The 16344-nt window shown below is 44.5% G+C and overlaps 1 protein-coding gene across 1 annotated transcript in view; it reads right to left on the reverse strand.

Annotated features, from left to right (window-relative positions):
- Window positions 1–4678: 4678 nt before the first annotated feature.
- The window catches only part of FNDC5 (fibronectin type III domain containing 5), a 29897-nt gene continuing 18231 nt past the window's right edge, over window positions 4679–16344 (reverse strand). The window contains exons 3-6 of the mRNA XM_032787765.2: window positions 15800–15998; window positions 13064–13153; window positions 7467–7600; window positions 4679–4891 (exon numbers count right to left, since the gene is read on the reverse strand). Of these exons, the coding sequence (XP_032643656.1) occupies window positions 4850–4891; window positions 7467–7600; window positions 13064–13153; window positions 15800–15998 (465 nt within the window). The 3' untranslated portion in view covers window positions 4679–4849. The remainder of the gene's footprint in view (window positions 4892–7466; window positions 7601–13063; window positions 13154–15799; window positions 15999–16344) is intronic.

Genomic DNA, 16344 nt, shown 5'->3' on the forward strand with positions numbered 1-16344 from the left:
TTCTGGAATATAGATAGGGGCCTTATTATTATCTTTTATTTCCACTGTGGTAGTGCCCAGTAGCCTCAATGAGGAATGGAGTAGTCCATTGTGCTAGACACTCCCTCCTCCCAAAGGAAGATCTGAGCCCTGTGAATAAATGTTTTACAACTTCAGTTCTAGTAAGAGCATTCACCATTGTATTGCACTCTTTATAGCAACAGCAAGACAATAATGGCCCCCAAAGCTAATGAACTACAAGTTCTAGCTGTTCTCCTCTCTCAGCAGTTGATCGGATCTTCCTGCCAAATCTTTTTGCTGCAGTGTAATTTTAAAAGGACAGAAATAAAATGTGTACTAGAACCTGGTGTAAAAGTTGATAAACTCCCTCCTTTAACCACTCACTTCCCTCTAGTTTAAAAGTCAAGGGAATCTGATCTGATTTAAGGGCATGTACTGTAATGTCAGTTACACCAGCTGAGAAAGGGGTATTGTTGATATAAATACATTATGTTTAGCAATTGGTTGCATCAAGTGAGTTTCTCCTTATCAGTTTAAAAGGACAGTGAGATGCTGAAAAGTGAAAAATGGCATCACGAGGTTCCGTCATTATTGTCTCTCTCTGTGGCTCCACATCAGACTCCTTCAGCTTGAAAGGAAAAAGATGGCTGTTCTAGCTGCCAGCCCTGTGACTCCATCTGGGATCCGAAATTCAAGCTGTGCCTCTCCTGGCTCTGTCACTAATTATAAAGGTTCTGCAGTTGGAACTTAGTTAAACAGAACTGATGGTGATGCATGAGCCAGAATGGAGTCCAGCTCACTTTCTCATAGGCGGGTGGGCTAAGAGGACTAAAAAGTAGGGAAATGCTTATTTTAGTCTGTATGGTCAGTGGATATGACTGAATTCACAGCAGGGGGAGATCCATGGAGAAAGTAGACGACTTTTTAACATAGTGATTTTGTTGATCAGAATGTTGCTTTAACAAACAAGATTCACCACATGTAGTAGTTTGCGAGTCTGTTAGTGGTCTCTATACAGGTAAATCAATAATAGTTTAGGACATTGGCAATAAGGCTTACTATCCCAATCTGGAGGAAATTACATATGGCATAACATGCAGAATGAACTCCATTCCCTCTGTCTGCTAGGAACTGAAATCTGATGAAGCATACAACTGCCCATATCTTATATCTCTGAAATGCGTGTGCTGCTGTGATATACACTTTTGAATGACATGATTTTTAATATATTAGGCAAATACTAGAATTAAAATCTGTTTTCTCCCCATTCATATCTCCTCCAGTAAATTGTTAGCAATTGAGATTCTACAAACACTTTCAGGCATGTAGATGTGTTCTCCTCTAATTAACTGTCTGTTTAAAATGCATAAATGTTCTAATTTTTCTTAAAAGAATGAGGGAACAGAGTTTGTGCTGTTTCTTAGCGTACGGGGGAAGTGACTGAGAAGTTGATGGCAGTTATGATTGTGAATTGGAAGGACGCCCTGTTTTGAATTGTTTACTCCACATCGCCCTCTGTGGTACAGTTTCACTAAACCCTTATGTGGGGGAGGAATATATTGACTAAATTAGTGCCTATAAGCACAGGATTATAGTGCTTTTAAGAAATAAAGTAAGTGGTGCTTAACTTTAGACATACGCTGGCCCGGAGGTACTTTTCTCTTATTCCTTTATTGTGCACATTGACTATGCGTAGTTGGTTCCTGGAAATCAGTTGAATTGGTCTCCAGCGACTGCACACCATCAGCAGAGCCATTTAGATGTTTGCTTTGTTTTGTTTTTTATGTTCAGTGGAAAATCACTTATTCCGGGGCTCTTTGGAATCCCTTCACTCTAGTGCACTCCTGCTTGCTCCTTAGTATACAGCAAAAACTACACTTAGCAAGCAAAATCACACTGGAAAATCTGGGCATCCTTTAAGGTGATTGTAGAGCATACACCTTTTTTTTTTTTTAAATGCTTGTTTTGTTTCTTAATGCACTGCCTTTTTTCTGATTAAGGGTAAAATTTTCAATAGTGCCTGAGTGACTTAGATGCCTGCGTTCCATTTTCAACAGTGACAAGTGCTTAGGAGCCTAAACTATATTGAATGAGACTTGGGCTTCTAAGCACCTAAGTTGCTTTTGAAAATGAGTAAAATTTTCAAAAGGGCCTATGTGTCTCTATATCTCTCTCCTTTCCTTATGTAGCACCACTTTAGATAAGGGATTTAATAAGAATATACTTTCAGTTGATAATGCAAATGTTTTCAGGAACTAAGGGAGTCAGCTGCATTTGATGGCTTGGAATTCCTTTCTAGTACGAGTGGATTTGCTTCCTAGCCTACATTTGTTTTTCTCGCTAATAGCATTATTACCTTACCTTTAAAACCTGCAGTTATGGAGCATAATGATACACTCCTTTTGCCAGCTGCCATATCATGGCTTGAATACTGAACTGTGAACAAGCATCTATGCCTCACATTTTAATTTCTTCATCTCTAACGAACAACAAGCACATCACTGTTGCAATAGAAATAGCTTAAAAACCTGTCACTAGGAAACAATAACACTTACTTTCAAAAATGGGGAATGTTCTCTGCATTCCCAGAAACATTTTTGTATAAAAAACATCACCCTGATAATTTACCCAGGCTGACTTTCTGCAGCAGCAGCTAGGTTAGAGTTTAGGGCCTTGTTTGCTTGTCTGCCCCAAGATTATGACAGAACATCTCTTATCATTTTGTACATGCCATACCATCTGTTCTAAGTCTTCCTTTATAGATAGGCTATGGATTCTGAATGACGTTTCTTTCTCATAAGATGCGTACTGAGCCTGAGACATTCCTGTAGACATCTACTGACTAAGTAGGGCTGTGGCTCTACTTACGTTGTAGCTTCTTGCTCATCTTAGCCCACAGCCTAATGAAAGTTAACCCCCCCCATTGAACCTTTACTGGTGCCTGCAACTAGGAAGAGAGAGACAACACCTAAATTCATGATCCCTCAGATCTGGGTAGAAGGTCCCCACCTTCTATTTCATGCATTTTGCGCCAGTGTAGACCAAGAGGAATCATCGCTAAACTTGGGTATTTACAAGGAAAGATGTGCCTTGAATCTTTTATTGTACATTAAAAAGTGGCTATTGCTCCAGCTGTATCAGAGGTATTGACCTCTCCCTCTTGGTGGTGGGGAGTAGCTTTTGGCTAAGGATCCAATTTAGAAAACTGAGTTGGGCTGGCCCCCCTCCCTGAAACTGGCAGTGGGGAAGCCCTTGTCTATAAAATGCCTCTGTATGCAGACCTCCCAGTGCCTTTCTCCTGGATTGACTACTTGAGAGAGGCTAATGAATATCAAAGGGGGAAGATGTCTGAACACAGTGACTGCCAGCCTGTTTCTTTGCAGTGGTTTTTGAATCATTATCTTGCTTGAATGCAAATTTGTTTGCAATGGGAGGATTTAAATCCCATTTGGGCCAACCCATCTTAATATTTGATGGAGTGATTAGGATCCCATGTTATCCCCCAGCATGTATGGAATGGCCTTGTAGAGTAATTAAACAAAAACATATAAAAGCGTGCTGGCAAAGCTCTGATAGGAAATCTCTTCCATTTGCTGACCTCTCCCCTACCAGTCTCAAAACACTGCAAGTCACAGGCAACTTGTCAACCTATGAACATAAAGCAGTTAGTAAACTAGAGGAGACTCCTCCCTTCCCTCCCCACGTTTGTGGAGGAGTGAGGAGGGACTCTTAACAGACACCTGGCAACACAGGGTCATGATGAATAGTGGAGACATGAAGTGGAAGGAGAACAGATCCACTCACTGGAATCCCAGTAAAGGAAGTAACTATTTAAGGAGTGTCCTTGCCCATCATTGGGCAGGGATCCTTCGGAAGTGAATGGGATAGCTGTCAGCACTAGAAACCTGGTATCCTTGCATAGCAACCATTATCATCATGACTTTGTTTTTGGTGTTTTTTCCACTAACACTACATTTTGTAAGGGCCATTTGTTACACTATAGGTGGAATCAGTCAGGCCCAATCGTAAATATCATGAAGAAATGGTCCAAGTTCTCCTGGAATCAAAACGGTCGGCTTCTTGTCTCTGTTGATCTGTGCCCCACGGTGTTTTGAATTCCACCCTGCTTACCTAGGATGGATTACAGCATTGGAGAACAGGAGAGATGGCAAAAATAGAGACAAGTGCTGCAGATCTCAACTGGAGAGCAGCCAGCAAAGTAGTGACCATTCAGATGGAAACTATAATATGCCTTTGTTAAAAACAAACATACAAAAAAATCCCACCTGTAAAATGTATTACACACCAAACATGAGTGCTACGGAGTGAAATTAGAGTACACAGCAGCTACAGTCCTTTTCTCTGCCACTATCTAGTTTTTCTTTCTCGTTTCTCTGAAGAGAAATGGCAAATGCAGCCTGAGCCCATGTTGATGCTGTCAACACGTGGCAACAGTGAAGCAAAATACAATTAAATTTTTGTGATCTCTAAAGAGAGACAAATCGCTCCAGGAGAGGGAGGAGGCAGGAGGGTGGAAGATGAGTCTGTTAGGATTTGTTACAGCCTGGGTGAATTGTGAGTCCGATACAGAATTGCCTGAGGCATCAGTTTCACAGAAGCTTTTCCTTCTCAGACAGTAGCTTACGTGGGTTTTTTTTTTTAATTCAGGATTTTTTTCTTTCTCTCCAGTTGTCTTTTGCAGAGCAAGGGCAAGGAGATTTATGCCAGAACTTGACAACCAGTAGGTCTCTCCAAACCACTCCAACAGTATTTCACTTCCCCAGTCATCAGGGCTCAGAAGCAGAGAGGGAGAGCGAGAAATGGAGTCCATCTATCGGATGGCAGGCCGTCATGCTTCGATTATATTCACTGAAGGCTTGTTTTTTGGAAACTAGAAGATGGGGAGAAGAGGGAAAAGAGGGAGAAATGTAGAGAATGCTCAAGAAAAGCCCTCAGAGATTTGTTCTGTGCAGTGGTGAATTTGTAAATGGTCCTGTCGCCTGCTGCATAATGAAAATGGGTTAGGGTTGGGGCTGGTGTTAACATTGGCTACAACTGCTGGGCAAAGAAACAGTCTGCGTACTTGACTCTGGACTTTAGAGGCCCAATTTATCATCAGTCTGCACCTTGTTTACACCCGTGCAAAATGTTATGATTCTGCTTTGTTAGCATTTCCTCCCACTTTGCACAAAGGTAAATGATTACACAAGGGGTAGAACAATGATAAACCAGCCCAGTCCAGGGGTATGTTATGATCTTGGTGTGACTCAGTAGAATGAGCATTGTTTCTGAAATAGATAAACTGCATGGAACCTCAAATTCAGATGCTATCAATGAAGTTTACACCAGTGTTACTCTAGCAAATGGAGATTAGAATTTTATCCTATTTCTTTGGGCAGCCTGCTGCCCAGTTATGGTGCACAGCCTATCCAGGGAAAGCCAAGGGTTCACAACTGCAAAATCCACACCAGCTAGCTGGGTCTACTGCCTGCTCAGTGCTGCTGGGGCAAATGTTTGATCCCAAGGGATTGCGGGTGGATACAGAAGGATCGTGAAACATAGAGCTAAGGCTGTCACTCTGTTGTAAATTGCCCCTGCGCTGGGCAGGGTGAAGGAACCGTGACGGGAGTAATGCCAACAACAGCAGAGTTAACAAAATATTGAGCACCTTTTCCTAAACCGTACCAGTTCATCAGCAAGAAGGGCAGTCTGCCAGAGCTGGAAACAAAGTGTCACCAAAATTCGTAGAGCCAAGGGGACCGAAAATGTTAGGCAGCTTGGTTGCATCCCTAGCCCTTTCCTTATCTCTCTGGAATTAAACACGGAGCTGCTGCTCACTTTCCAAACCATGGGTATCCCCATCAGTCATCCTGGATATCTAGGACTATAGAAATTAAAGTGGAGGGAAGCATTTGAATCTGGAAGAAAGTGGCATGTTTAAACTGGCAGCTCACAGAGAGAGCCCTGCTATTGTTTTGTTCAGCCCTGATCCTGCCAGTTACTGGCTGAGGAGGGATTCCTCTGCCCACACAGAACCACACTGATTGCAGTATTGCTGTGTGAGCCCCGCACAGCTGCGGGATCAGAACCTTGACCTGTTGCTTGTTAAGTTATCCTCAGTCTCTAGGGTTTGCTCATGTCATACTTAATTGATCCTGGTGAGGTTCTGCATAACCTGTTTCAAAGAATTATCAGGAACAGCTCCTTTTGACACAGGCCTCTTCATATTGTGGTGTAAAATGTAAGTTGTTTTCAACAGCGGTGCCAATAAATATAAAAAGATAAGCTTCAGATTTGATTATATCTCATGGGAAATCAGGGTCGTGCTTAGAGTTGGGTGAATAGTAAAAGAAAAATAAAATTTTGAATTACTATTTGTATTGCGGTAGTGCCTATGAGCCTTAGCTATGGATCAGGACCCCACTGTGCAAGGTGCTTTACAAACACACCAAGAAGACAGTCCCTGCTGTGCTAAAATTCTCTTAAAATTCCAATTCTTGTTGGCTGCATTCAAGCCACTTCTGCATCCACTTTCTGACAACATCCTAGCAAGTGTCTTTATTCATCCAAGTGTCAGAAATGTTCGTGGGATAGCTGCTGTAGAATATTTGTTCAGAGTTTTGAATTCGTAACTATCCATATTCATGCCTGCTTCTACAGAGTTTCATCCATCCAATGAGGGAATAGGGAATATCTCATATTGACCCATGTGCCCAATCAGAAGTAACTAACACAGCTCAAACTCTGAATGCACACAATGAACTGCTCAAAAATGATCAGGAATAGGAACTAGTGAATAATTTCAAATAATAAATAAATGAAAGACAATTAGGATCAGTTCCTGAGCAATTTGGACACAGGAAAAAAAGTTAAATTAATTGAATAAATGATTTGGTGCAAATTATTTGCCCAGCTCTAGCTACATTATTGATGTCATTTGCCACAATGTATCTTAAACCTCATAGCAGCTCCTTCTCTTAAACAACTGATAAGCTGTTATCTGAGAACAGCCATAAGATCCCCCTGCCACTAGCAGTCTGACCTGTAATCACTGCTGTGGGGTTCTGAACAGCAATGTTGACTCCCCCCTTTCAGATTATAGTCCATCACCCAAATACAGCACTTTTCATCCAAAGATCTCAAAATATTTTACAAATGTGGGTTGATATTATTACCCTAATTTCACTGAAGGGGAAACTGAGGCACTGAGATTGTGATTTGGCCAAGGCCACCTAGTGAGTGCTAGAGTTGGGAATGAAACCCAGGATCCTGACTTGCAGCTGTACTTTCAACCCATGCTGTTTCCCTTATCATAAGGGAGACCCACTTCTGCACATTGGCCCAACAGAGAGAATGTTATAGCTGGGATCCTTAACAGAAGGTTGGTTTTCAGGTTAATTCAGCAGAAGCCCAGCTGGAAATTGATTGGCTGCCTCATCCCCCACTGTGTGCCAACAGCGTCTTACCTTGCTGCGCAGGAGCCCTCCGCTCTGGTGCTCGGGAGTGCTGCTCTCAGACGCACTCTTGGCTTTTTCTTTGTTGTTATTTGGTTCATTATCTTTGATGATGTCATACTGCCTGCAAAACAGGGCGATCACTCCTAGCAGGAAAAAGTGTTAGAGGTCACATGAATGAGCCAAGCCCTTGGAACCGGCAACGATCAGAGCCCACTAGCCTGCTGCTGTGCACCATGTGGCAGAGACCTCAGCAGCATTGATACCAAGTCCCAAAGATCCTTTTCTAATATGACTAGTCAGGCTCTGGCTGCTTCCTTCACAGTGCCAAATTCCACTCTAACCCAGTCAGACAAGGTCAGGAGATAACTTGTACTCCCACTTCCCTCTCATTAAACAGGACAAATGTTTTAAGCTTTCCCCTTTGGATAGCAGTTTACACAGACCATGTTGGGAGGTTTAGTGTGACGTTTGCTTTGCAAGCACAGGGGCATATTGGAATTCCCATTAGTTGGAAATGCGCCCTCAAAGCTTTCTTTTTCTGAAGCAAAGAGGGGTGCAGTTGAGCTGGAGAATGTAATGAATGACCTGTGTCTGCCTGCAGATGAAACAAACCAGGGTCTCCTGTTCAGCAGGACAACATCTGCAAATATATGACAGCTACAGCAGGATGAGCTGCCAACGGAAATGTCCTCCCACACATTTAGGTGTGTGGAGACCAAAGCAGGGGCAGCCATGACAAATGAAGAGAGTGAAAATGTCTTTCACAGCGGCTTTTGTGTTATGTTCTGATCAAATAACCACCTTTCTGCCTGCCGGTTTCCAGTGGAAAGTAACAGAGGTGGCAGGAAGGACAAGTGATAAGGCCATTGCTTCTTGCCTACTGGAAAAGGATCCAACTCACATAACAGTAATACTCTGCATGTATATAGAGTTTTTCATCTGTCAATCTCAAAGCACTTAACAGTGATAGGTGTTGTTATGGGAGTTGTCGCCAGGTAGTGCTGTTATACAAGTTCTTTCTTGCATGCAAGCAAATTCTCAGCCATGGGAAGACATCCTGACGGTTGCATAAAAGTATCATCATTCTCATTTTCAGATGAGAAATGTAGGCAAAGTGAGGCAAAGCCAGTACTAGAACCCAGGTCTTGACACCAAGTCATGGCCACTGCACTGGGCCCTCAGAGAAGCTTAGTGTATAAAGTGAACATGTATGTACACAGATTAACTGTAGTTTCCATTCACCAATAATTCCGTACTTGAGTCTCAGATGGCTCTGCCACAGGGCTGGGAAAAGTCATAGTCAGAATGAAACTTTGTAAATAGTTCATCAGCTCCACTGAGATTTTTTTCACCCACCCACGTCTGGTAAATGGCAGTCATTTTGTCTAGAAAGGGAATTTAAAAGCCTCTTTCAGGATGTTGGACAATTCTATGCTCACATTATGAGCTGAGTTTTGGAAGATGAAGCTTAATTACTTGTCTAGATTAAACCTTTTTAGCTATCTTACTTAATTATTTTACTCCCCAAATGTTTCTTCCAGGGCAGGAGATTTAGTTCTTAATGTGCAGAGACAGTAACTTCTTTATCTAACTATTTTAAAGGATCAGGGATTGGAGACAATGAGTGGAACCCAATCTAGCCCTGTGGAAAGCAGGTACCAATGCATGGTAAACTCAAGATTTTTCCAGTGGAAAAAATTATATATGAATCTTATCTGGTTGCTGCTAGTCCCTCTGGGTTCACTTACAGTTGGAAAGAATCCAGGGGAACAAGACAGGACACCATTAAGACCCCTGCCTTTTTATTTAAATGATTATTAACCAAAATTTGTTGTCAGATCTCAGATTTGTGACCCAATTTCATCTTGGGGGCGGGAAAGAGGAATCTCATCTCAGTTGAGTTTAGCATAAATGGGCCTGGGCCAGCTCCTCTGCTGGTGTAAATTTGACACAGCAGCACTGAAGTCAGCAATTTACACCACAGAGATTTAGGCCCACAGTCTCTTGAGGACATGATTTAACCCTTCAAACCCTATCAATCTTCAGGGCTTTACATAAAATTATAAGAATGTTAAGGTGGTTAGTCTTACAAAAGCCAGGCAGCATTCCAGATCCTGCTCAAGTCATGCAAAGGGACTGTAAAGTCAGCTTCAGCAGTCAGCCAAGGATTCACCCAGCATGAGGAAATCCAAGGGTGGCACAGAGCTGACATAGCAGACTATGCCACCCCCTTTTACAGCTATGGGCATAGGGAGCATGTTGATGGCATGGCTAGGGTGAAGGGGTTTCAGTTCTCACAGTCCCTGACTGATTGGAGCTCAGGCACAGCTGAAAAATGAACCTATTGTCCAGAATCCATATTTCATAGGGAAAGTCTCCAGCCTCCAACAGTTAAGGGACAGAACTATCCCACATTGCTCTAACACCTAAGCAAAAGAGAGAAACATTTTACCCTCTCCTGTGAGCCCCCTGGCATCTTCTTGAAAGATAGCTGGGGATTGTCTCCTCAACCACACATCTCTAGCTTTGGTTGGCTTCTTTCCAACAGTTGCAGTTTTTCTGCACACACAACTATGTAGAATGTTCCTATTATCAGGACAATGGGAGTAAATACCGACTGTACTTTATGGGTTATATAATCTACTTTACCGTAAATTTCCTTGCATGCCAGTTCCCTTGTTTCACCTGAAATATCTTCCCCCAACCAATGTGACTGTGCGGCTCACGAGTAAAACATTGTGCTGTTTCATGAATGTTTTATGTTGCAGCAGCAGCAGAGGCAGCTGCTGAACGGAGGCCAGAGGAAGCTGGCGCTCTATACAGAAAACAAATAAGCACAAACTTTCTTTTCCGTTAACTCATGGCACCCTGATCCCAACCTGGGCAAGCCATAGTGCTGGCTGCTGAGAATGCTGAAAGCTCCAGGCTGATCAAAGGAGTAAGGGTGCACTCTCTTCATACATTTGCTAGATTAAAACAGATGGGCCTGGTCCTCCTCTGGTATAAACTGATGCAGCTCAGAGGGGTTATGCCAGTGTACACCAGCAGAAGATCTGATCTCAAACTCATAATGGGGAATTCTTTGCTTTCCTGATGTCCCTGGGTGGTTTATTTATTTTTTTAAATTGTATGGAAGGATTTTGATGCCAGAGTGGAGTTTGCAGATGACACTAAGCTGCAGAGAGAGGTAGATACGCTGGAGGGTAGGGATAAGGTCCAGAGTGACCTAGTCAAATTGGAGGATTGGGCCAAAAGAAATCTGATGAGGTTCAACAAGGACAAGTGTGGAGTCGTGCACTTAGGACAGAAGAATCACATGCATTGCTACAGGCTGGAGACAGACTGGCTAAGCAGCAGTTCTGCAGAAAAAGACCTGAGGATTACAGTGGATGAGAAGCTGGATATGAGTCAAGAGTATGCACTTGTTGCCAAGAAGGCTAACGGCATATTGGACTGCATTAGTAGGAACATTGCCAGCAGATCGAGGGAAGTGATTATTCCCCTCTATTTAGCACTGGTGAGGCCACATCTGGAGTATTGCATCCAGTTTTGGGCCCTCCACTACAGGGAGGGTGGGGTCGAATTGGAAACAGTCAAGCGGAGGGCAATGAAAATGATTAGGGGGCTGGGGCACATGATTTATGAGGAGAGGATGAGGAAACTGGGCTTATTTAGTCTGCAGAAGAGAAGAGTGAGGGGAGATTTGATAGCAGCCATCAACTACCTGAAGGGGGGTTCCAAAGAGGATGAAGCTCAGCGGTCTCAGTGGTGGCAGATGCAGAACAAGGATCAATGGTCTCAAGTTGCAGTGGGGAGGTCTAGGTTGGATATTAGGAAAACTATTTCAGTAGGAGGGTGATGAAGCACTGAATGGGTTACCTAGGGCATGTGGAATCTCTATCCTTAAGAGGTTTTAAGGCCTGGCTTGACAAGCCCTGGCTGGGATGATTAGGTGGTTGGTCATGCATGTTGAGCAGCTGAGAGGTTGTTCCTGACAGATAGTTTCCCTTGTTTCTATAGTTTATGACGCCCACCTGTTAGCAGCCCCTTCCAAGCCACTATTGTCTAAGAAATCATGCTGGGCACTCTTCTAGGCCCAATCCCATTGCAAAGTGCTCCAGGATTGAAAAAGTGCAGAGGGGATCTTTGCTCCATTCTGCCACAGCACCAAGCACTCTTCGCCACAGCTGTTGATTGACCCTACAGTACTGCCTTTTAAATCATATGGGCCCTGAACCTGTAGCCCTGATGCAGGAAAGCCCCATTGAATCAATGGGATTTTTGGTTGCATGAGGTCTGCAAGATCAAGCCACAATTTCAAAAATGGTTTAGGTTCCTAAGTCACGTTTTGGGCAAAAACATGGCTGGACTTCAAAAGTGCTGAGCACTCAGCAGCTACTTTTGGCATTTAGCTTACTTGTCGTTGCTACGAATTTACCCTTTTCCTCCCTTGCCTTGGCCCGTCCACCCATAGGTTCATACATTTTAAGGCCAGAAGGACATTAAATCATCTAATTTAGGGTGATGTCACTGAAGCTGTAGTTGGACGCTCTCTCTCTCTCTCTCTCTCTCTCTCTCTCTCTCTCTCTCTCTCACACACACACAACCACACCACACCACACACACACACACAACACACACACACACACACACACACACACACACACACACACACACACACACACAACACACACTCTCACTTTCTCTTCTCTCTCTCTCTCTCTCTCTCTCTCTCTCTCTCTCCCCCTCCCTCCCTCCAGACTGGGGCATTTCCTTGTACAGTTTCATCCTATACCACTCATAGACCTTTGCAGATTGTTGCTCACAGAGTCTTCATCCTTTCCATAGCCTCATCAATAATAGTACAGAGTTGACCAGTTTTGCTCTCAGATGTGTGGGAAATTTGCTCTGTAAACAATTCTTTTTCTTATACCAGATTTTAAGAGGATTCAGGTTCATTGCTGACCTGATATTTTATGTTTGGCTGCTCCAGATCATTTGTTCTTTTAACAGTTCAATCGTAATAGATCTCAAACATGGGTTTTAGTAAATAGAGGATGACGGATGCTTGAGAGGGAGACAGGAGGTTTAAACTCACTCTTGATTTGTGATGTTTGTCTTTAGAATATCGCCGCACCTCTTCAGAAGAATTACTGGCTTGTGTGTGACCTGCAGGCATGTAATGGGCCAGATATAGTGACAGTGGCACACTTCACTTGGGCTGCATTCTGTTAATGAAACAGAAGGGGCTGGATTCTGGTGTGGGGTTAAGGGGATTACCATCAAGTTTTTTCTGGAAGGATTGAGAATATAGGATTTACCACAGCAGATCAGACAATTGGTTCATTAAATCCATTATACTACCTCCTACTGTACTAAATGAGACTACTTCAGCCAGTCCAGTTCCTGCCTCCAGCAGTCGCCAATACCTGATGCTACAGAGGAAGGTGAAATGCACTTGTATCCAAATGTGCAATGCTGTATACAGGGGCAAGGGTAGGGATTACTGCATATCTCTTCCTGGCCATCATGGGTGTATATTCTCACACAAACCCACACATGACTCTGGGACATTACATGCCTTCATCATAGGGACTGCTACCAACCTGCCCACATGAATAACACCACGACAATGATGAGAATTTCCCCAGCTTGCAGCTGCTGGTTCTTCCCCATCTCCTTCATCGTCACCTCATCTGCACAGGGGAGAGAGAGACAATGAGTTCCATTTGTGTAATGAGTTCAGTCAGACTCTGCCTGCTCCTTTCACATGCTCCTTCCCCTCCCCCTAAACTCACTGATATTTAGTGAGCAAAGCTGGGTGGCTGCAGATCTGAAAACCCCTTGGAAGATTTGGAAATGTAAACCCCAGCTGACCACATTAAAGTCTCTCACTGGACACCCATTTTACTATGTGCCCCAGCCTTGGACGGTGAGTGCACAAGGTTCAAAAGTAGCATGAATTGTCCAGAGTCATCATGCCTCAGTCAGCTGCTAGCATCCCCGTTCCTTTCTCTCTCTGTTAGAGTTTTCTGTAGCACCCATCACCGGAGTATCTCCACATGGCCTATTCTAGCCATCGCATCACTATTCTGTGCAGAATTCCTGCCCGCCCGGCTCAGGATTTATGTCCTGTAGTATGCAGGGTTGGCATAATCTTTTTCAGCAGAGCTGCGGGATGCAGGAATGAATAGTACCTCTTCACAAGCCATAATGTACAGCCCTGGCCTCGGAGGACCAAGAAGATTGCAGTTCAGATCTCCTGGGAAGCAGACAATGCTCTTCTCAGTGTTTTCAAATGAACAGCAATTCACTATTGACAGGCTCCAAATCATTTCAGCTGAAAGAGTCAAGAACTCACAGCATCCTAGGAACCGTGGATGAGAACCCTGCAATACAATATGGCCTAACCTAATCATCTAGTAACCCTTTATAACCTGGACTCCTGCTCCTCCCTGTCCCCTGTTCTTTAGAGTGCTTTGCTGCTGCAGAACATCTCTTTGACCTGCCTTAGCACCATCTGATTTTGGCTGGATGTCTGCTCAGAAGAGACAAATTAAAAAGCATTTCCCTGACTGGCCGTAACTGATTTGGCAGAAACATTTCAGATTTTAAAAAAGCAGAATATCCATTGGTGTCTCTTAGAATCCAAGTGCAGGGAGGTTTAGTGAGTCTCTCACAGCCTCATCTTAATGCTGCTGTAGCATCCCTGGCATGGATCCCCAGGAGTTCTATCCCAAACTGCGTGCAGAGTCTGACCAAGAATTTCCCCTGGCACTCTTCATTTGCTGGGCTGATTGGCATGCTCCTGCCAGACACTAGTCCTGAGAACAGTCCTCATTCCCTCTGCCTCTAAGCTATCCCCTGAGGAAAGAGCAATGGAGATTCAGGTGCTAGGAGCACTAGCGGCTGGAGTTCTACTGGGGTTCATAATTTTACTTAAACAGGCCAGTCTTGCTGTGGTTAATGTGATATACAAAAGTCACGTTACCAGCAAGGATTCTTGTGTCTTTACCATTAGGGAGTATCCGAGTCTTGACACTGCAGTCTGAGATGTGTAGCTGGTATGCCTTAGATTCCTCTACACTCATTTAAACTCTCTTAGTGCTGCTTATCCCACTTACTGGTGTGAGTTTAAGGAAGTCTAGGCTGAGGGAACCTGCTTGCCCAGCAGCTGGAAGATGCAATAAGAAAGGGGCCTCCTTTAATTTACACATCCTTATTCTGCCCTGTCAGTTGCTTTCCATGCTGTGCACCTCACTTCTGGCTTCTTGACATGAGTTACACCAGCTAAGCCTCTCCTAGACTCTCATTCACATTCAGCGAGACCCAGTGCATTGACTCAGAGGTGATGTAAAGGGGGGGTGAATTGCACACCAGTGGGAGGGGCTGAGTCTGAAGGAGCATAAATTGGTGTAACATGCACATTTAGGGAGCCATCTGAAGGTATAAAATTGCCATCACTCCCTGTAGACCCAGTCTGACCTCAGAATTTGGCCTTACAGGTACAGGGGACTGAATGGCCTGGGGCAGTGGGATGAAAGAAGGAGGATTTTCCCTCTACATCCAGTTTCCAGTCTGACCCCACCTCAGTCATGGGGAGAGAGTGAGAGATGAGCAGAAGCTGCCAGCAACTTCAGGGGGCAGGTGAGGCCAGGAGCACTTCTGTGTCTGATCCCCTCATGTCATCTTCAGGCACTTTCACTAACATGGGCACCCGTGAATTGTTCGGTTTTTTGTTTGTTCCCCAGCATTTGTGCAGAGCCTGAATAAACAATGAGGGCCAGGTCCTCCACTGGTGAAAACCAGCATAGCTTCAAGTCAGCAGACCCACACCAACTTTCACCAGCTGAGGATTAGGCCAAGGTCTCATCTGTGTATTGGTGTTTTTCACTGACGTTCTGTTTTTGCCTCAGGGAGCTGAACCGACCAGAGATCAGGTCTTGTCACAGTATTTCCACCATCCAAGAACTCCCAACTCCTGAGCCTTAGCCTTGGTCTCATAAATGTTTCTGTGGGCCAGTAACAACCACCCATGGAGAATGTAAACAGAAATTCTAGAACCTGTGTGTAACATGCAGGCTAAGAGAGTCCCAGGACACGATACACTTTGCTGATGTGTTACGTCTGCACATCCTCCATGCCCACTCCTGTGTGTAGTTACACGGGTCTGATCCCACTGACTATAATGGGACTGCAACAAGTGAATTTAGCCCTGCCTGCATTTAGCTCGGCTAGTCTTATTTTTGAATGCACCAGGCACCGTGTCCCACTTTGCTGGGCAACACTGCCCTGCATCTGGGGCAGCCCAAAGGGCCATGTAAAAACTCGCCCACACTTGCCTTTATTCTTTGAGGCCAGCTTCTCGGCTTCCCTGGGGGTCTTGAAGAGAACAGGTTCACTGGCTGGACTCTGGCCTTGGATGCTGATGGACTGGACATGCACAATATACTCAGTGTCCTCCTCCAGGTCCCAGAGGGCGCATGAGCGGGTGGTGGTGTTCACCTCTTGGATGAAGCGCAGCATCCGCACATCCTTCTTCTGCAAGCCCAAGGCAGGAAAGCACAGGAGCTCAGAGGGAGGGTTCTGTCTGGGTGATGGACGCCTTGCTACATAGACGCTTTCCACTGCTCCCCAGGGCCCCTGACAGCACCTTAGTGCTGCCACTTAAAGTCCCCCTAGCCCGTGTGTGGGAGGAAAGACGTGTGCTCTAATCTGATCACAGGCTTCTCAAGCAGTGAGACCAGCTACAGCTGCTTTTATGCAAGCGAGTGCAGGTGACAGCCACTCGCTCCCCCAACTCCAGCTCCTTGTAGAGAAGGTGACCTGGTAAAGGCTTGGTGGAGAGGGACTGGTTCCATTTCCCTTGAGGTTCAGAGCCAGTTGG

This window comes from Chelonoidis abingdonii, chromosome 25 (assembly GCF_003597395.2).
Source record: "Chelonoidis abingdonii isolate Lonesome George chromosome 25, CheloAbing_2.0, whole genome shotgun sequence".
NCBI classification, from domain to species: Eukaryota; Metazoa; Chordata; order Testudines; family Testudinidae; genus Chelonoidis; species Chelonoidis abingdonii.